The sequence below is a fragment of the Thermoascus crustaceus genome, assembly GCF_041956765.1.
Source record: "Thermoascus crustaceus strain CBS 181.67 unplaced genomic scaffold VTN00scaffold_1, whole genome shotgun sequence".
NCBI lineage: Eukaryota > Fungi > Ascomycota > Eurotiomycetes > Eurotiales > Thermoascaceae > Thermoascus > Thermoascus crustaceus.
This window is the reverse complement of record NW_027192527.1, coordinates 4,260,036-4,278,554: the sequence shown is the minus strand read 5'-3', so window position 1 is coordinate 4,278,554 and position 18,519 is coordinate 4,260,036. Positions and strand designations below refer to the sequence as shown.

At 50.6% G+C, this 18,519-nt stretch overlaps 9 protein-coding genes across 9 annotated transcripts; 4 read left to right on the top strand and 5 right to left on the bottom strand.

Annotated features, from left to right (window-relative positions):
* Nucleotides 1-1,184: 1,184 nt before the first annotated feature.
* VTN00DRAFT_1534 (uncharacterized protein) lies at nt 1,185-2,143 on the bottom strand (the record flags this gene model as incomplete). The annotated part of the gene is made up of 3 exons (XM_069427652.1): nt 1,185-1,356; nt 1,421-1,998; nt 2,093-2,143. 3 exons carry the CDS (start codon nt 2,141-2,143, stop codon nt 1,185-1,187), a joined length of 801 nt encoding a protein of 266 aa, XP_069292236.1.
* A 521-nt stretch (nt 2,144-2,664) lies between these two features.
* On the bottom strand, nt 2,665-3,439 carry VTN00DRAFT_1533 (uncharacterized protein; the record flags this gene model as incomplete). The annotated part of the gene is made up of 2 exons (XM_069427651.1): nt 2,665-3,215; nt 3,271-3,439. 2 exons carry the CDS (start codon nt 3,437-3,439, stop codon nt 2,665-2,667), a joined length of 720 nt encoding a protein of 239 aa, XP_069292235.1.
* Nucleotides 3,440-3,666: 227 nt separating this feature from the next.
* Nucleotides 3,667-4,482, top strand: VTN00DRAFT_1532 (uncharacterized protein; the record flags this gene model as incomplete). The annotated part of the gene is made up of 2 exons (XM_069427650.1): nt 3,667-3,867; nt 3,919-4,482. 2 exons carry the CDS (start codon nt 3,667-3,669, stop codon nt 4,480-4,482), a joined length of 765 nt encoding a protein of 254 aa, XP_069292234.1.
* A 2,283-nt stretch (nt 4,483-6,765) lies between these two features.
* Nucleotides 6,766-8,000, top strand: VTN00DRAFT_1531 (uncharacterized protein; the record flags this gene model as incomplete). The annotated part of the gene is made up of 3 exons (XM_069427649.1): nt 6,766-6,873; nt 6,968-7,138; nt 7,257-8,000. 3 exons carry the CDS (start codon nt 6,766-6,768, stop codon nt 7,998-8,000), a joined length of 1,023 nt encoding a protein of 340 aa, XP_069292233.1.
* Nucleotides 8,001-9,297: 1,297 nt separating this feature from the next.
* VTN00DRAFT_1530 (uncharacterized protein) lies at nt 9,298-12,652 on the bottom strand (the record flags this gene model as incomplete). Its single annotated transcript, XM_069427648.1, has 3 exons — nt 9,298-9,449; nt 9,539-12,566; nt 12,629-12,652. 3 exons carry the CDS (start codon nt 12,650-12,652, stop codon nt 9,298-9,300), a joined length of 3,204 nt encoding a protein of 1,067 aa, XP_069292232.1.
* A 331-nt stretch (nt 12,653-12,983) lies between these two features.
* Nucleotides 12,984-14,429, top strand: VTN00DRAFT_1529 (uncharacterized protein; the record flags this gene model as incomplete). The annotated part of the gene is made up of 5 exons (XM_069427646.1): nt 12,984-13,089; nt 13,295-13,306; nt 13,355-13,491; nt 13,682-14,313; nt 14,399-14,429. The coding sequence occupies 5 exons, from the start codon at nt 12,984-12,986 to the stop codon at nt 14,427-14,429; spliced, it is 918 nt and encodes a 305-aa protein (XP_069292231.1).
* Nucleotides 14,430-14,955: 526 nt separating this feature from the next.
* Nucleotides 14,956-16,109, bottom strand: VTN00DRAFT_1528 (mitochondrial 37S ribosomal protein uS2m; the record flags this gene model as incomplete). The annotated part of the gene is made up of 3 exons (XM_069427645.1): nt 14,956-15,749; nt 15,821-16,015; nt 16,079-16,109. 3 exons carry the CDS (start codon nt 16,107-16,109, stop codon nt 14,956-14,958), a joined length of 1,020 nt encoding a protein of 339 aa, XP_069292230.1.
* A 54-nt stretch (nt 16,110-16,163) lies between these two features.
* Nucleotides 16,164-16,630, top strand: VTN00DRAFT_1527 (uncharacterized protein; the record flags this gene model as incomplete). The annotated part of the gene is made up of 2 exons (XM_069427644.1): nt 16,164-16,330; nt 16,492-16,630. The coding sequence occupies 2 exons, from the start codon at nt 16,164-16,166 to the stop codon at nt 16,628-16,630; spliced, it is 306 nt and encodes a 101-aa protein (XP_069292229.1).
* A 99-nt stretch (nt 16,631-16,729) lies between these two features.
* On the bottom strand, nt 16,730-17,945 carry VTN00DRAFT_1526 (uncharacterized protein; the record flags this gene model as incomplete). The annotated part of the gene is made up of 3 exons (XM_069427643.1): nt 16,730-17,045; nt 17,110-17,749; nt 17,909-17,945. The coding sequence occupies 3 exons, from the start codon at nt 17,943-17,945 to the stop codon at nt 16,730-16,732; spliced, it is 993 nt and encodes a 330-aa protein (XP_069292228.1).
* Nucleotides 17,946-18,519: the final 574 nt, after the last annotated feature.

Genomic DNA, 18,519 nt, shown 5'->3' with positions numbered 1-18,519 from the left:
ACTGACCGAACAAAGGTACATTATTTGGAGAAGTCATCGGAATAAAGAGCTCATCTTTCTGCCGTCATATATGTTCTTGCTTAAGCAGATACGCCGCTGGAGGTACACCAGCCATTCAGTGAGAAGTTCAGGAGAATGTAGTTCCAAGACACAACAATGATAAGGATGTTTATCGAAAGGAAAATAAAAGACAAGATAGAGGACCACAAGCTTGGGTTCTAAAGGACTTAGAATGCTCAAAGTCAGTTCGAGAAGTGGCAGCGCATGGTAGGTAGTCTAGAGGCACTTTGCTATTGACAAGCAGCGACACTAGGAGTTGTACTGTGCCAAGAGGAGCAAATTCACATATTGGACACCAAAAGGTAAAGCAGCTGCAGCATCAACACCACATTTCGAGTCCGAGACAACTGTAAATTTCGAGTATCACCAACGTGTCTCTAGGGGGTTTTTTCAAGGTTTCAGGTGGACGGTGGCCACGGCGGCATGCGATCACGTGGCGCACGTAATCTGCCCCAGGCAGTCGTTGCTTCTGCGCGGAATTCTAAGTCCGAGCTTATCAGAAAGCCCAATTTCGTCTTCGACAGCGGCAGTCGTTCTGCGTTAGATGAAGGCATCTCGATGCGCAAGTTCTGCATAATTGTCGAGAGTCCTTGTTTCCAGCTCGGCTTCTGGGGAACCTACGGACAGCTCCACCCCGACCGCTGAGGTTATGCCCCATGGTCTTCTCCGGCCTACTTTCCTTCGGTACAAAGTAGATAGGTACCCCGGGCACCTGGGCAATATAAACAGAAATGCCGCAAGTCTGCAAATGTGGACTATAGGGCAAGAGACCCTTGGGAGCATGGTCGTACCGCGTCATTTTCTGTGCACAGCAGATATTGTGGCAGAATCGTGTCAGCCATTTACTTGTACTACCCTTGTCCCTGGATCTCTATGATGTCCTGGAAACTGAATTTATATGAGGATCTTAGAGGATTGCTATGACATCGATTTCAGTGACCATGTCGCTAAAAACCCTCCCGCAACGACAGTAATAGCAGTCACTGAACTGGGTAGATAAGGAATATCTTTGCATGACACAGCGGAATGCAACTTGGAGGTATATTTGCGACCATGCAAATAGTGAAAAACAGTCATCCTCGGGAACATACCACCATCCAAGAATATAGGGCCATGATATAGACTCATGCAAAATCGTCCCGGTACTCATCCTCCGGTCTAGTAGGCCTTTGCTCAACTTGTCTCCTTCTCCGCTCCATGTCGACAGCCCACCTAGCAGAACCAGCTGCTGTAGACATGAGGAAAAACATAGAGAGAACAGGAACAAGCTGAAGCATCAGGGCAACTGTTCCAAAGCTGCATTGTTATCGTCAATAAATAGAAGTCAACATTTAATAGTGGAAAATGAGTCTGAACTCACGTGGTATATTTCAACTGTCGTTTCCGGACAAATTCCTTCCTCTGTTTCTTGGAGAGGTCCAACAATTGGAAGTATCTCCAGTGGTGGAAGGGCCCCGCTCTATAACCAGTCAAAATGAGAAACATCGGTGTTCCAGCCACGGGTATGAGGTTCAGTGGAAGTAAGAGAATGAATTCCACGATTTGCCTTAGTGAAAATGGTGAATAAACCGCACTCGTCAGTGGCTTCCCCAGCCTCTTCACAGGATCTGATCCATCTGGATATATGATCCTCAACCTGCTAAGAAGTTCCTCCTCGCCCTCGTTCAAAATAACGGCATCGAAAATGTCAACCAGGGTCTCGTCGACAAAGAAAGCTTCGAACAGCGCGGCGACTATAGCAGCTCCTTCTCCCAGAACAAGAAATACGCCGTTAACCCAAGCGCCAGAGCCCTGGAAAATGGCTAGGAACGCAACCTGAGGCAGGTATGTAAAGAGAAACAGGATGGTGTATATGAATGCGGAGAGTAGGACTATCGGGAGAAGCCGCGCGCGGAATAGGGGCCAAAGAAAGGGGCGTGAAGCGAAATAATATATACCCTTGAAAATAGCAAAAAACGGTCAGCAAAAATCTCTAATACATAATCACAGCACAGCATATATGCCCTGATATAGAGCGTCTAGGGGCACTGACCCGAATCGGATATAGCCAGGCTGCACTGTCAGGATTCAAGCGATTCTCCATCTTGGGTCGTCCAAGGAGATGTCATATCTCAGATCAACGAGCAAGTTGCAGGCGCAATGAGACAGAATAAAGGTTTAATCACTAAGCCAGATCTAGCACATAAGAGAGCAGCGTGGGCGATACATTCTGAGATCGCAATCTGGCAAGTCTTGATCAGATGTTCAGGAGCCGCGTGATGAGAAGTATTTGCCAAGACGCTTATCGATAAGCCAGCTGACCGGCTATAAAGCCCACAAAATTTTCAGTTCCTTCAGCTTTTTCTTTCTCCATCATAAAACGCCCCTCCTTATTCACTCTAAGTTCCACATCGCTCAATGGATAATCTTGGAGGGGAAACGGGAGGGGAGAAGGATGGAAGACGCTGATCTTACCCCGAAACTCTCAATTTTTGCATGGGGGTCTTTGGAAATGATTTTCAGCATACATTTATTATTTCAGAAATGCGACCGGGCGCCCATAGGGACACGTTAGCAGTCTTGTCATTGACGAATACCGCAGCTGTCTACTAAAGTTTGCAGGTACTAAGCAGCGCGTCCCTCAATTACGTCCACGATCTCCTCTAAGCTGCGGACGGTCGCTGTCGGCTGTGATTCGGGTAGGACTCTGTCTATCCATCCTCGACCTGCTCTGTCGACCCAGATGGCCTTCATTCCACTCCTTAAGGCCCCGACAACGTCAAATGGATTACCACTGACTAGCCACATATCCCCCATACGCGACTTCTTGTCCATTTCCTCGGCCAGGTGCTCGTATACTGCGGGTGCGGGTTTGTATTTTCTGACATGGTCGACGGTGATAATTTTGCGGAAGACGTCAGCTTTGGGCGATAAATCCTTTGAATGTAACACCGAGTTCGTGACCATTTTTGTTGTCCCGTTGGAGAACACAACTGGAGTGATCTTCGGCTTAGAATCGAGCTTGTTCAGAGCCGGTATCACGTCCGGGAACGTAGATAAGGAGTCATAGGCCGCCATGAGGTTTTCGATGGCTTCATGCCCCAACATGACCTTGTTCTCATCCAACGCTTCTTGCAGAGCATGTCTTGTAACCATGAAGAAATTGTCCCACTCATCTATTGGAACGTGAGCCAACTGAGTAAATTCTGTGGACGTGAGATGACATCCTACCCATGCTATTTAGTCTCCATGTGTACTCGAGTTGATAGCGTCTCCATGCTGCGGCTATTGATTGAGCCTTCTCTTGACCGGTGTACTCAGCCAGTTGCTCCACGATTGACTCGGTAGAGAGCAGGGTGCCATAAAGGTCAAACGCGACGATGATCTCTTTATGCGCCATTTTCAATCTGACTGTCACATAGACAAAAGTATATCTCGGTGTATATATCCTTCTATATAAGGACGACGGAGGGCGCTCTCTAAACCCGAGGTCGTAGCTTGCTCTCGCAAAATGATGTCAATCTTGGGAACGCTGGAAAGCGGGGCTGGGGCGATCGCCGCACCTCGGGTCATCGTTTCTCGAGGACCTGCGGACTCGCACGGACTTACATTGACCGCATTTACTCCATGGGCTTTCAAGGGAACAGTGAAGGCAATTATGAAGTGTTCAGGGAATGTGTCTCCGGCTCCATTGTCGAGAAGTCGGAGGAGAAGCCTGCCAGAGTTTCCAAGAGAAGGGCGCAGAAGGCGAAGCGCCATCTGAAAGATGAGAACGTCTCGAGTGTCACTGAAAGAGCAGACCCAGAAGAACTGGCAGATTTCATTGATGTATCTTCTCTGAAGCAGTTGATACTAACACCGCTAACTAACATGCCTTAGTTCATAGCTTCGGAAACCTTTTCCTCGCTACCTGCGGAGCTGCAGGAGCTGTCATATGCCGCACTTCAACGCGACGACTCGTTAGCCCGTAAATATACAGTCCCAATCCGCCGGACTCTCCTTGAATCACTCACCGCGGCTGTGCCACTCTCAGTTTCTGAATCGTTGTCTGTATATGGTCTCATGCCTGAACCGTCAGACTTGTCGGATTTCCTGGGCCCAGTCCTCAACGAGTACATATCAAGTGTAACGACCGGTCCTCCTGTCTGGGCAAAAACTCGAACAAGCGCCTGCGAGATATGCGAAAGAGATTGGATACCGTTGTCATACCACCATTTGATACCTAGAGCGGTACATTCTAAGGTGCTGAAGAAAGGGTGGCATGACGAATGGATGTTAAACAGCGTCGCGTGGCTCTGTAGGGCCTGTCACAGCTTCGTGCATCGGATGGCTAGTAACGAAGAACTAGCCAAAGAATGGTACACCGTTGACAGGATCCTGGAAAGAGAAGATGTGCAAGAGTGGGCAAAATGGGTCGGAAGGGTCAGATGGAAGGCAAAGTGAGATCCGGCGTTCAGCAGATGCCATTCAGCCTGGGTTTGATATAATAATTGATTATTCCTTCCATGGCATCTTGTCTAAACTAACCTTATAGATCCTTCTTGACTATATGGGTCAAAAAAATTTTTTGAACCACTACATGCCCGGATCCTTTTGAATGTTCACGGCGTTCTTCTCGAGCATTTCCATGAGAGCTTCTTTGATAGTGGAGCTCATGGCCCGGTTTTATTTCTCTGTTGTTTACTTTTGGAATACAGACATATGCTTCGCCCCACGGTGCTTGGTGAATTCGGGATTCCGCTTACTTCAGGAGTGTCTGCTCCTTTTCCTGCTCCCTTAGACAATGCTAGAACAGTTCTATCAGACAAGGTCTTGAATAGAGCAACATCGGGCAATAATGGCTCAATGATCATCAAAAGACAAAAAGCATGGAATAAACACTCGATATTTCTTATTGACGGAGGAAATATTCAAAGATTGGATTTTATCCACCGGGCAGAGCCTCTACTATTGTCAAGTCTTTAGCACAATGCATTGATGCCAAGTTGTTTACAATATTTCTGTTCCATTCACTTCTACCCTCCCTCGTTGCTATGCCAGTGAATTTGAAAAACACAGCGGCCCCCCGTAGCGGAACAGTCATTCATTGCTCGCGGTCCCTTGTTTTGATCCTTTCTGTCCAACTACTCGTCTACACGTCCTTATTTATCTCTCTCTCTCAACCTCTCCACCATCGAGCTCTCTGACCGTTCGACCTGCGCGAGGAATACCTTCTCGTTCTGCTTTGCCAGAGCTATCTATCATCTATTGGAGTACTCTCTGAGATTTCCAGACACCTACTTCAACTTCTGTCAGTTCTCTGACCCGCTTTTCGAACCCTACTCCTTCGAAATCCTGCAGCTGTGTTGTGGACCTGAAGAAGCTTCCTGCATTGCAGTCTTCAGAGCCTCTCTCTACGCTCGAAGCTCGTAGCAGTGCCTCGCTCAGTTCTCCGATCGACTTTTTTTCAAACTCGACTCTTTGAGCTTCGACCTCATTCAGCTGTGTTGCAAGTCTGAAAAGAGAGACTTCCTGTCTTGCAGTCTTCTGTCTTCAGAATCTCTATACGTCCGACTTTGTACCTCTTCAGTACCCTGACCAGCTCCTCCTTTCAAATCCGACTCCTTGGAATTCGATTTATTCTGCTGTGTTACGGGCCTAAAAAGGCATCCTGTGTTGCAGACTTCAGAGCCACCTTCTATCTTCAGAAGCTCTCTACGTTCGACTTTGTACTTCTTTAGTACCCTGACCAGCTCTTCTCTTGGAATCCTACTCCCTTCCAATTCGACTTTTCTTTTTCTGTGTTACCGATCTGAAAATAGACTTGCAATCTTACGGTCTTCAGAATCCCCTTCTGTCATCAGACCTTTAGAGAGCTACGTTCTACTTTTTCTCAATTCCCCTACCAGCTCTTCTTCTTGAGTCCGACTCATTCTATCTCCTTCGGCTGTGTTGGCTGTCTGTAAAAAAGAGTTCCTGTGTTACAGAATTCAAAGTCTTCTATCCTAAGAACACTCGAAAGCTACGTTCGACTCCATACCTCTTCTCAGTTTCCTGACTAGTCGTGCTTTCGAATCCGACTCTGGAATTCTACCTACTTCGACTTGTGTTGCCGATCCGAAAAGAGATACTTCCTATCTTACGATCTCCAGAACCTTTCGAGAACTACGTTCGACTTTCTATCTACTTCACGGTTCCCTGTCCGGCTCCTCTTTTCGAATCCGGCTCTAAAATTCTACCTTCTGCGACCTGTGTTGTCTATCCGAAAAGAGGTACCTCCTGCCTTACGGTCTTCGGAGTCTCCTTTTATTTTGGCAACCTCTCAAAAGCTACATTTGACTCTGTACCTCTTCTCAGTCCTCTGTCCGGCTCTTCTTTTCGAACCTGACTCTGAAATACTACTTCATTCGACAGTGCTGTGAACTTGCAAAGAGACTTCCAGTCTTACAGTCTTCAGAAACCCATTCTGTCTTCAGATTTCTTGAGAACTACGTTTGACTCTGAACTTCTCGACTCCTTGACCAGCTCTTCTTTTTTCAATCCGATTCCTCGATATTCAATCTCCTTCAGCGGCGTCCCGAATCTGAAAGGGACTTCTTGTCTTATAGTGTTCAGAACTTCTCTCTACATTCCACTCTAAGTCTCTTCTCAATATTCTAACCGGCCTTTCTTTTCGAACCCGACTCCCTGAAACAACCACTTCCTTCAGCTGTGTTCTGAACCTGAAAAGAGACACTTCCTGTCAAAATGGATAACTACATGCACCACCTTTTCGAAAATATCATCTCGGAGCTCGCTACGGCGATGAAATCCCATGAGAACAATTTGGCGGCGGATAGAATGGCACGCTTTCAGGTAAATCCACGCTTTCAGATAAATCCACGTCCAATCTCAGGATGCGTACGGGGCTTTCTTTTTGCAGATACTGACGACTGGTTTCAACATGTAGAACAACCGCCTTGTCCAGGTGTACCTAAGATATGCGAACGGTATTGTCAAGGACGCAGTCGCCCGCGGTCATGGCCACAAGATATCCCGGGCACGGATCGAATACGACATCCTGGCGAGCGTCGACAAGGAGAACTTCCCCCTGGAGTTCAAGCTCGCGTGCACGAGCATGGTGTGTCCCTCTCTCCTAGTTACAAGTTGCACGCCCATATTTCTTGCTTTATCAGCTTTCCATACATTTTAGCGTCCATCTATCTATTCCAATTGTCACTAACGAGACGCTTCTACAGATCATGCACTCTGACACCTTCGAGGTGTTCTGGCTCGGCCTCCGAGGCCTCTTTCAGCTCCCAAGAGCCGCAATCGAGCGGCTCGAGCCAAACTTCGAGGTGATCGAGGAGCTCGACACGGCCTCTGCCGTCTCGTCCTCAGACGGCAGTTCGACAATTGCTGAGGACTCCACCACGGAGTCCTCCAGCCGCGAGGAGGAGGCTGGCTGGGAGAAGCGTACCCCCGTCAACGAGGCTTTGGACAGCGGGTTCTGGTTCAAGACCAAGACCCCGCCGCCTCCTCCTCCGCCGAAAAAGAACAAGAGGCCAAAGCCCAAGGAGGAGGAAGAGGAGTCCCCCGCGCCAAGCGAGCAGGGGGAGGACAAGTACACCGGAGCTGCCATGAGCAGCATCGACCGTCCCGTTGCGTCTGGAACCGAAGACGCAACCGCCAACAACGTCGTCCCGACGGAGACAAAGCCGGCTGCCCCCGCTGCACGTCGCGGGGGCAAGAAGCCCGCCGCGGCCCCACGGAGAGCCACCACCGCCCGAAAGACAACGACCAGGGCGCCCGCCGCGGCCAAGCGTAAGGCTGAGGACGACGACAACGACAACGACAACGGCGAAGAGGCCGCCGCTGACGCCCCTGTCCGTCCCACTACCGGCGGCAAGTCCATTCCCCCAGAACCAAGGGGGACCAAGCGCAAGGCAGCTGGGGCGGGCAGGTGTCGAGGCGGCCGAGCCAAGCGTGGGCGGACGACGTGATGCCGCTCCGGTGTCTGTCTCGTGTTTTGTTTTTTGTTTTGTTCTCTTTTGTGGTGGCCTGTGTCTGTCTTGTTGTTTTTAATTCCCTGTGTCGACTCCAGTGTGTCTCTCCTGTGGTTTGCTTGCGCCATGGGCCCTGCCGTCCTCGGACGGTATGGGCCCATCGGCCTACAGACTTTTTTTTTTGTATTTCCTTTTGTACCTGCTGTCCGGAGCCGGACACAAGCTTTTTTTTCGTTGTGTAAATAGTCCTGCTTTGATGTTTTTGTCTTTTTGTTTTTCCTTTTTTGTGTTTTTCTTCATGTATACCCGTTGGGAGATCTGCTCCGTGTGTCCAGTTTTCATCTTTGTTTGTCCGTTTCTATGTGTTTTCTGTCCTGGGTTGTGTTCGTTTTCTTCTTCCATTCTGAAATGTATATAGCTAGCTTTCTTTTTTTGTATTCCCCGGACTTTAGTCCGGTAATGGATACCTGAATCTCTACCTAATGAAGCGTTATGGAATGGAAACATTGTTTCTTGCCCGTTTTTCTGTAGATATACGATTGTAAAAAAGAAGTCAATCATGTGAATTGCACTGTGCTAATGTCCCTTGTAGAAGAATAAGCTGGTTCTTTTCCTCTATATATATAAAGTCAACGGACGTAGACATGTTTTGAAGTTAGGGCGAAATTCCATGAAACGTTTTCAACCGCAGCATACATATATATCCTCTTTGGTTTATAGTGCAATATTTATAGTCTACAGGATCCATCCCAACCCTTAAGAGGTACTCACGTCGAATCCATCGTGCTGGATGCGAAACCCTACTTACTACCTCGTGGTCTTGTACAAACCACAGGTCGAAGCTTGGCAGAGTCGAGTCGCGTCTTCCTCTCTTCGTTAATCTTGCACATTTCCGAAAACCAAGATCATCAAGAAGCTAGAATCAATTACGATTATTATACGTACCGCAATAGGTTCTCATTCAAAGTCCTATATGTACATGAAGCGTAATAGTCATAATCATAGTGCACAAGAGATCCTCATCCAGAGCGGAGATGAAGAAATGATGGTTTCTATGATGGTCAGAATGCAAAGGCCGATAATCATGCTCTAGTCCCCATTTTGAAAACCCTCCATCATCCAACAGACATAGACAGATACGTGTGTGTGTAAGCGTGGTAGTAAGAACAATGTCTGAAGAAATACGTTATCATAAATGGCCCCGCCTAATGTACAGTACCTTTGTATACATATGCAAAGGCAAAACAAAACACGCCCCAATAAATAATAAGGGATTGGAACAAGAGAAATGAGATTAGAAGTATCTCTTCTCGTAGATATCCTCATAGCACTGGACGTGATCGCCGACCGCGAAGTCGGTCCAGCCCTCGAAGCCCATACCGCACTCGGTGTCCTTGCGCATTTCGGTGACATCTTTCTTGACGTTCTTGAGGGAAGAGAGAGCGCCTGTTAAAGTATAAGTTAGTATATTCGTTAACAAAACTTGCGGGCAGACAATCGAAGATTGTCGAAGAAAAAAGTCTGGGTAAACACACCATCGTAAATGACCTCCTGTCCCCGCAGAACCCTAACCTTCTTGCTTCGGCTGATTACACCATTGCGGACCTTGCATCCGGCAATCGCAGTCGTCTCTCTTCCCTTGACAGTGATGTTGAAGATCTGTCCAATCTCCGCTTCACCGGTAACGCGTTGAGTCACAGAAGGAGCCAAGTGCTCACTCATCTTCGCTTTGACGTCGTCAATCAGTTCGTAGATGATCCTGTGGTCCATGATCTTGACGTGTGAGATTTCGGCTTTCCGCGACATGGCGGGGTCAATAGGCATGTTGAAAGAAATGATGTGCGCATTTGCGGTAGCCGCGTGCTGGATATCGAACGGGCCAACGGGGCCTACACCGGAACGGAGGATGTTGGCGTAGACCTCGTTGTTTCCAATGGCAGATACGGAGTTCACAACAGCCTCCACAGAGCCTGCAACATCCGCCTTAATCAGGAAGTTAACTGGTTTGGGACCAGATTGCGCCTCCTCGTCTTGGAGGGGCTGATCCTCTTCGGAAGCCTCTCGCTGACGCTTTTCGAGTGTCTCGCGGCGTGCAACATTAATGGCAGCCATATCCTGACTCAACTTTTGGGTCTCTGAGCGTTCTAGTCGATACTCAACGACGTCCTTCGCTTTCTGCTCGCTAGGAGCCTGAAGGACCTCGCTTCCTGCCGCAGGCTGCTCTTTCCAACCATCTATCTCAGCCGGTGTTCCAGGTGGAGCCTCCTTGATTGTAACTCCGGCTTCGTTCTTCAGTGTGCGAATACGAGCCCATGTTGTTCCCGCGACCACAATATCTCCTGGCCGCATCGTGCCTCGTCTAACGAGGACAGTTGCGACGCGGCCAGAGGCCTTCGTGGAAGACTCAATGACCCAGCCTTCCACATTCCCACTGTCATCTGCCCTGTGGTCAAGCATCTCCGACAGAGTCACAATGGCCTCCTCGAGGTCCAACATCCCCTGGCCGGTTTTACCACTCACGGGAATAGCCTGAACATCACCGCCGTAGTCTTCGACGTCCACGCCGTGACGTGCAAGGTCTTGTTTCACCTTCTCAGGATTGGCATTGTCCTTATCGATCTTGTTTATCGCGACAATCATAGGGACGTTTGCTTCCTTAGCGTGCTTGATGGCCTCGATAGTCTGTGGCTTGACGCTGTCATCCACAGCAACGACAAGTACCACGATATCAGTGACATCGGCGCCTCGGCGGCGCATATCTAAGAATGCCGCATGGCCAGGGGTGTCTAAGAAGGTAATAGTTTTTCCGGATGGCATAGATACCGAGAAAGCACCAATATGCTGTGTGATTCCTCCATGCTCACTGGCTGCAATTGAAGATTTACGAAGCCAGTCAAGAATCGTCGTTTTACCGTGATCGACGTGTCCCATAATCGTTACCACTGGAGGCCGTGGGGGTAGAACGGACTTGTCTTCGGGCTCAGGTGCAGCTTGTAGATCGTCGCCTTCAGTTTCGAATATGGGCTCAAAGTTGAATTCCTGCGCAATAAGTCCGGCAGTTTCCGAATCCAAGACGTGCCCGTAGGTGACACCGTCGAATCCCATCTCTTCCAGCCTTTCAACAAATTGCGCAGGTCGCACACCAATCACGTCAGCGAGATTGCTGACACTGATGAATTCAGGAAGGTAAAGTTCCTGCTTTTTCGGCGCTTTCTCTTTCTTCTTTTCTTTCTTCAAACGTCTCTGTTCCCTGAGCTGACGGCGATCGTCCTCATCGAAATCGAAATCATCCTCCTCAAATTCCGACTCGCGCTGTTTGCGGCCTTTGCGAGACTTGGACGACTTCGACGGCCGGGATTCCTCCTCCGGCACTGCTGTGGACTGCCAACGGTCCTTTACTTCCTGGGCCTCTCCCTGTGTCTCCTGGCGAATTGAATCATCCGCCTCGTTCTTCGCTTCGTGTCCAGGTAGAGTCACTGGTGCATCCGCACGGCCTTCCACTAATCCACCTGAAAGAGTGCTGTCGCCTGCGAAGTCTTGGTTGGCCATATGAGCTTTCCATGCCCTGTTCTTCCTCCACCCTGGTCTCCGTTCAGTGAATCTGCCTTCGTCCCACTCAGACAACACCGATCGACCTAGTTGCCGAATCTTCTCAGACTGGTTTGGAGGATTCGGCGTTTTATACCTTTCTTCGATCTCCGGCCGAACAGTATTACACGCCAGGCAGGTGGAATTCCTGCCAAAGCATGGGGTATTGCAATTGGGACAGGTCCAGTCAATATACCGGAGGTCCTCGGGTACTTTTATGGTCACCTGCTTCAAGCGCCGGACACGTGGAAAGGACGGCTCGCGAGGCTCGCGAGGCTGAGGATCAAGAGGAGGGTACAGAGTTTTCGAAATGACGGGCAGAAGTTCGACAGCTTCATCTGATTTTCCACTCCGATCCTTTGCACTATCATCCTGCGGTCGAGTGTTCCCACGCTGCTGCGATTGACTCGCAAGGAGGGCCTCCCTCTGCGCCTGTTCCGCTGGGCTCAGCCCAGCAGGTTTGCTCAGTTGTCTGCTGCGCCATCCACTCTGCGGACGAGTGGTCTTCTCTGTCTGATCCTTCGCACGACCATCCTGCGGTTGAGTGACCCCGCTCTGTTGCGATTGACTCGCAAGAAGGGCTTCCCTCTGTGCCTGTTCGGCTGGACTCAGCCCAAAAGGTCTGTTGGGTTGTTTGCTGCCCCAACCACTCTGCGACTGAGTGGTCTCCTTTGACTGAGTATCCTCGCTCTGCTGTGCGCTCTGCTGCGATTGGCTCGCGAGAAGAGCGTCCCTCTGTGCCTTTTCAGCTGGGCTCAGCTCAGCAGGCTTGCTCGGTTGCTTGGTGCGCCATCCTCCGCCGAACTTTGAACAAGGAAACGATTGAGAAGAAGCGGCTCCCGGATCCCCTTCGTTGGTAGCAGTATCATCGGACGATTGTTGTCTGCTCGTGGACGAGCGGAAAGCGCGCCGCGGAGTCCGTGCTACTCCGCATCTGGCAGCGTGGGATAAATCGATCCCCTGGGAGCGGGCGAGCTTTCAATGAAGTCAGAACAATTCGTAGATTGGAAGTAGACTCGGGGCAATCGTATCCTCACCTCCAAGACCGCTCGCCTGTGCATGGTAGCGGGAACTCTCCAGATCGCAACCTTTGCGGATGTTTAAACAACTCCGGAGATGTCAAAATCCATGGTCTGGGCGGCGCTTTGTCAGCGCGGAGCTTGTCACGTGCGTCGGCGCCCCCGACGAATCACGGGCGCGGGCCGCGGGGCTTGATTACTGAGAGATACGGGCTCTTGCGCCATCGCAGAAAAAAAGATAAAAGCATTCCTGGCCCCTAGCATCTCCTGGAGCGTCCTGCAACCCCTTGTCTTTGCCAGCAGAGTGGCCTGCAGCTAGCGAAAGACGGCTTGGGCGATTCTCCGAGAGTAACCTGTTCAGAAACGGTGCAAAATGGAGCCCCTGGAGGAGCTGGGGGAGAAAGGTGACGGTGGGGTCCTGAGGACCGTCAAGGACCTGACTGCTGGAGCTGCTGGTGGCATTGCTCAGGTGCTTCTTGGTATGTTTACATGCGCTTCTCAGATTTGTTATTTTGTCGTTTTCTTGTCAATTGGATTTTCCAGTTCGGTGCGATTCGCGTACAATATGACTTGGTCCGTGTTGTTATCAGCAGTATCATTGGTTCTGATTGCTATCAAAAACTCTCCATGTTCACCTATACCATGATTTTTATGCAAAGAAATATATCTTCTAACACTCTACAGGTCAGCCTTTTGGTATGTGAGCCGCTTAGGTTCCCAATAGCTATATTTAACCATCGACAGACATCGTCAAGGTGCGGTTGCAGACGTCTTCTCAGTACTCGAATGCATTTGACTGCGCCGCCAAAATCTTGAAGAATGAAGGCCCTCTGGCTTTCTACAAGGGAACACTAACTCCCCTCATTGGAATTGGTGCTTGCGTAAGTAGATAATCTGCCTTGCGTTTGAAATTGAAGCTACGAAGTCTTCGAGCGGCATCATCATCGTCAATTCGCGCCGGAGTTAGTTTTGTATATTTCTTTTTTTTTTCTTAATATCTTTTTATTTGTTCTTATCTTTATTTTCCACGTCAAAACCAAGAGACGGCACTGATTCTGACCCCACTACCAGGTCAGCGTCCAATTCGGCGCCTTCCACGAGGCACGGCGACGCTTCGAAGAACTCAACGCCAAAAAGACCCCCTTGAACCCGGGTCTCACCTACTCCCAATACTACCTAGCCGGCGCCTTCGCGGGCGTCACCAACTCCGTCATCTCGGGCCCCATCGAGCACATCCGTATCCGTCTGCAGACGCAACCCCACGGCGCCAACCGCCTGTACAACGGGCCACTGGACTGCATCCGCAAGCTCTCCGCGCACGAGGGCGTCCTGCGCGGCCTCTACCGCGGTGAGGTGGTCACGATCTGGCGCGAGGCGCAGGCCTACGGGTTCTGGTTCCTGACGTTCGAATACCTGATGAACCAGGACGCGAAGCGCAACAACATCAAGCGCGAGGACATCCCAAGCCTGCGGGTCGCGACGTACGGCGGTCTGGCGGGCGAGGCGCTCTGGCTGGCCAGCTACCCGTTCGACGTGGTCAAGAGCAAGATGCAGAGCGACGGGTTCGGCGCGCAGCAGAAGTTCAGCAGCATGACGGACTGCTTCCGCAAGACGTGGGCAGCGGAAGGGTTCGGTGGGTTCTGGAAGGGTATCGGACCGACCCTGCTCAGGGCGATGCCGGTGTCGGCGGGAACGTTCGCTGTGTATGTTCTGCCTCTCTTGTCCTCTTATAATCAGACCCCTTTTGGAAAAGATGCACGTACTAACTTTTCCTTTCCTCTTGTTTAGTGTTGAACTCACCATGAGAGCTCTCGGATAAGCTCTTTCCCTATTCCATTTTTGTCTCGAAATGAAAATGACATTTATTTCTTTTTCCCTTTATGCTGTGAAGTTTATGATGTGATATACCAAAAAGCTTTTTCATGTTTAGCATATGGAAGGGAGGTGGGAAAAGGAAAAATAAAGAGGTCTTCTACGACTTTGTAACACTCCTGGTAAAAAAAAAATTTCCTGCTAAATTAACGTTGCGATTCCCTTGGGGAATAATGAGGTTCGAGACCCTCATACAATAGATATTACCTAGGTATATATGAATTGAATTAAGAGCACAAAATTCATTCACTGCCCATTTTGTAAAAGGGAGCGGAGTCGTTACTTTAACTATACTCCGCAACCAGAAAAGAGTGTATTTGAATTTTTCATATTCGATTCCGATCACACATGGCTATAAAATGGGGGAGACCAAGTTTAAGAATCATTGTATGTATACAGTACAGAATTTTTCATTCACATTCCACAAAAGAAAGAGAGAAAAAAAATCGGATCGCAAACCCCTGCCTCACTTTTCACTGGCTTACATCCCCACTGAAGGGGTTGTTACGAAGTTCCTTCTCCGTGACCGGTTCATATGTCAACTTCCCTCTCTTCGCCTCCTCCAGCCTCCTCCGCTGCCCCGCCTCGCCAGCTCTGCCCAAGATGCCCGCAATCAGCTGCACGCAGCGCAAGCTGTCGTCGTTCGCGGGGATCGGGTACGTGACCCGCGTGGGGTCGGCATCCGTATCGATGATACCGATCGTGGGGACGTTGTGCAGACCGCACTCGTGCAGGAGGACGACATTCTCGAGAGGGTTCAGGCAGACCACTAGGTCGGGCTTCAGCACGGGCCGGTCGACCAGGGTGTCCTTGAACTCGGGGAGCTCCTCGTCCAGCGCGTTGACGACCTTCATGTCGCAGTGGCCCAGGATCTGCTGGCCGTTCGTCAGGCTTCCCGGGATCCAGCGCTCGAAGATGTGGTAGCCCTTGGCCAGCTCCGCAGCGCGGACGACGCATCGCTTCTGGCCCTTTCGGGTGCCGACGAACAGGATGAGGCCTCCTCGCGCGGCGACCTCCTCCACGACCTTGGCCGCACGGCGGAGGTATGCTGCTGTGACATCTAGCGAAATGATGTGGATTCCTTCTCGGATGCCGAAGATGTAGCGGGAGTTTTGCGGGTTCCAGCGGGACGTAGCGTGTCCGAGATGCGTCTGATTGGCAAGGAGAAGTTCGAGTGTAATGTCTTGGGGCTTGGGAGGGTTCTTGATAATGTCCTCCGGTTCATATGTGTGTGCCACGACGGTACCGAGTTTGTGGAATTTGTGTCCTGGCAAGAGAGAAGCAGAGGTCAGTCTGCGGATACCGGGGATTGTCGCTTAATCAAGTCTCTTTGCTCACGTTGCTTCTCTCTATTCTTCCATGCCTCCTGTGCGACAGATCTAACCTCTTCCGATATACCCACCCCTGGTGGAGATCTCTGCAGCTGGGCCGTGGGTGCACTGGTAGGAGTCTCGACGGCGGTCTCAACCTGCGCCTCGGTCGAGTTGAAGCGGCTCAGGATCCGGGCCCGGTTCAGAGCCAGAAGGTTGCGGCCTGGTAGCAATTGGTGTCAATGCTTCTATCTCAGGGTAAAGATTCACGGTATTCCACACTTACTCTGCCGCACGCACAGCTGCCGGACAATCATGATGCACGGGTTCTGCCGTATCTCGACAGGAAGTCCGAGTCTCTCGAACTTTTGATGGAAGGCTTGGCCGTCTGGAGGGCGCTAACCGCTTTTAGATCCTCCGCCCGCCGCCCGCACTCGCCGTGCACTGACGCCCTGACGCCCGGATCATCTTCTACCCCTCTACCATCTATCCGCCGGATACTAGACAGCAGCTTGCTTTTAGCCTTCGAGATGCTTCGGTGACTTGTGATAATATCAAACACTTTTTCTGCTTATCGCAACAATGAATTCCTCAGCTTCTAACACAAATATTATTACAAGAGAATCGCTAAGGATCTACATCCACGGACAACATGGCACCAGCCTGCCAGGTCCTGGTAACACCAGCCGCAGCCTTTAGTGAGCATCCATACACAAAAGATAATAGCAGAACCAGCGAAGGATTCTTTACAATTTCATCTCGTGTCGATAGACTGAAGAATGATACTCATAGCGGAGACATAAGACATGAAAAATCAGAACATCAAAGAGCCAGGTAACCTCATAAGCCCGCGGGACCAAAGAAAAATAAAAAAATGAGAAAAGACGGCGAGGAAAATGTAATCGCGAGGGAATGCGTTCCCAACGTCACAATCTCTCTACTTCTTTCCGCCTAGGAAGCTGCTGGCGGAATCACTCAGTGAGCTGAACACTCCACTGTGCGATCCTTGAGATCCCGACTGACCGTATGGGTTTCCATGCGAACCATGAGAACCATGTTCATGCTCCTTCTTCTCACCGTGCTTCTTGACAGCGTCTTCCAAAATGCTTCCCACGATAGCGCCTCCAATTGTTCCGAGAAAGCCATGGTTAGCCTTGTGGCCAGCAAAACCGCCAGCGATACCTCCGGCTATGGCTCCACCGAGTCCACGCTCGCCTTCCTGGGCTTCACCAGGAGCGCCTTGCTCATATTGCCTAGGCATGTTGTCAGACGCGTGCTCAACTCTTCAAGCCGCTGGGATCCCAGAGGCTAACGTACCTATTTTGCTCTCCGTACGGCTGGTGACCGTAAGACTGCTGCGGCTGTTGTTGATAACCGTACTGCTGAGGCTGGCCATAAGACTGGGGTTGGCCGTAGCCACCTTGCTGGTACTGCTGGTTGTATTGTTGATTGTACGGGTCTTGCTGACCGTGGCCTTGCTGAGGCGGGTAACCCTGGTTGTACTGGCCGTAGCCGTAGTTCTGATTGTACTGTTGATCGTAAGGACCAGACATGGTTGCGAGGTATAACAGGCTGATGGAACAAGAGATGAAGGGTTCGATGTTTGTGATGATTGAAGACGCAAACCCGAAGGAGGGGCAGGATTCCCCGCTCTTATAGCAGTCTTCAACTAAAGCATTCACCACCAGGGTCGCTCTTTCTCTACTGTACGTTTGGCCACCGCTGAACTCTAGACTCCTTGGCGGCAGCCTTGTCAGTTGTGGCGGGCAGCACGCAGTCATCATTGGGCAGGCCCCAGAGCATGCGCTGACGCATGCATCACGAACGCCTCCTGCGCGTATCTCATTTGTGCGAGTGGTAAACGCTTCTTCAGCTGACCTCAGCTCGAGCGTCCCTGCAGCCCTAGGTCCTAGGATCTCCTCGGTCCGCCATTTCGCTGAGCATGAGGGGCGCAGTTCTGCTGACGAGCCCCATCATGTTACGTTAGACAGGGTACTCCGCACAGGGCGCAGTTCAAGATCTCTGTGGCTGTGTCGGTCCGTATGCACTCCCAGTTGTTCTAGAAGTATTTTCGAATCGTTCCTTTGCAGATTGTGCATTGCGGTCAAGAACATACGCAGGTGCGACCTCGCAAGGCGTTCTCCGGCCGTCATACCGCCTCGTTGATCGATCGGGGCCCTGTTGGGCTGAGATCCCCATTTTCCGAGTCGCTTCTAGACGCTCCACTTAGACAGTCACTAGATAATCGGGCCACGCGTGCCGGCTCCGAGTCATCCAGCCCTCGAGCTGAACAACCTGAACTCGCCAAAAGACCACACACCTGTGGCTAGTTAGCTGCAGATGGAACAGTCGTCACTTGTCAGCCTCGTCGGGTGTTGTCGGTTAGCGAACAAGATCTCCAGGCCACACCGTCAGCGCGGTTTGCTGCGGTTTGCTAGTGGTGCGGTCGTATGTTTCCATACTTGCATCTCTTTCCAGAAGTTCACATACCCCTCTCTCATACACCCTTCCCAATATGGGAAATTCGAGCCTTTTCCCCACTTCCCTTTTTGTCAATCTGATTTTGCAGCCACGTAAGTCCTCGGTACACCGGAACGCTAGGCGTCTTTTAGCTGGAAGCCATTTGCGTGAAGCTTCTGTGCCGTCTCGTCTTGGCGTTCGACTTGTTGATGCGGGCGTTCGCCGAATCCATGGTACCGAAGGCGTGCGGGAGTATGTAGTGTATAC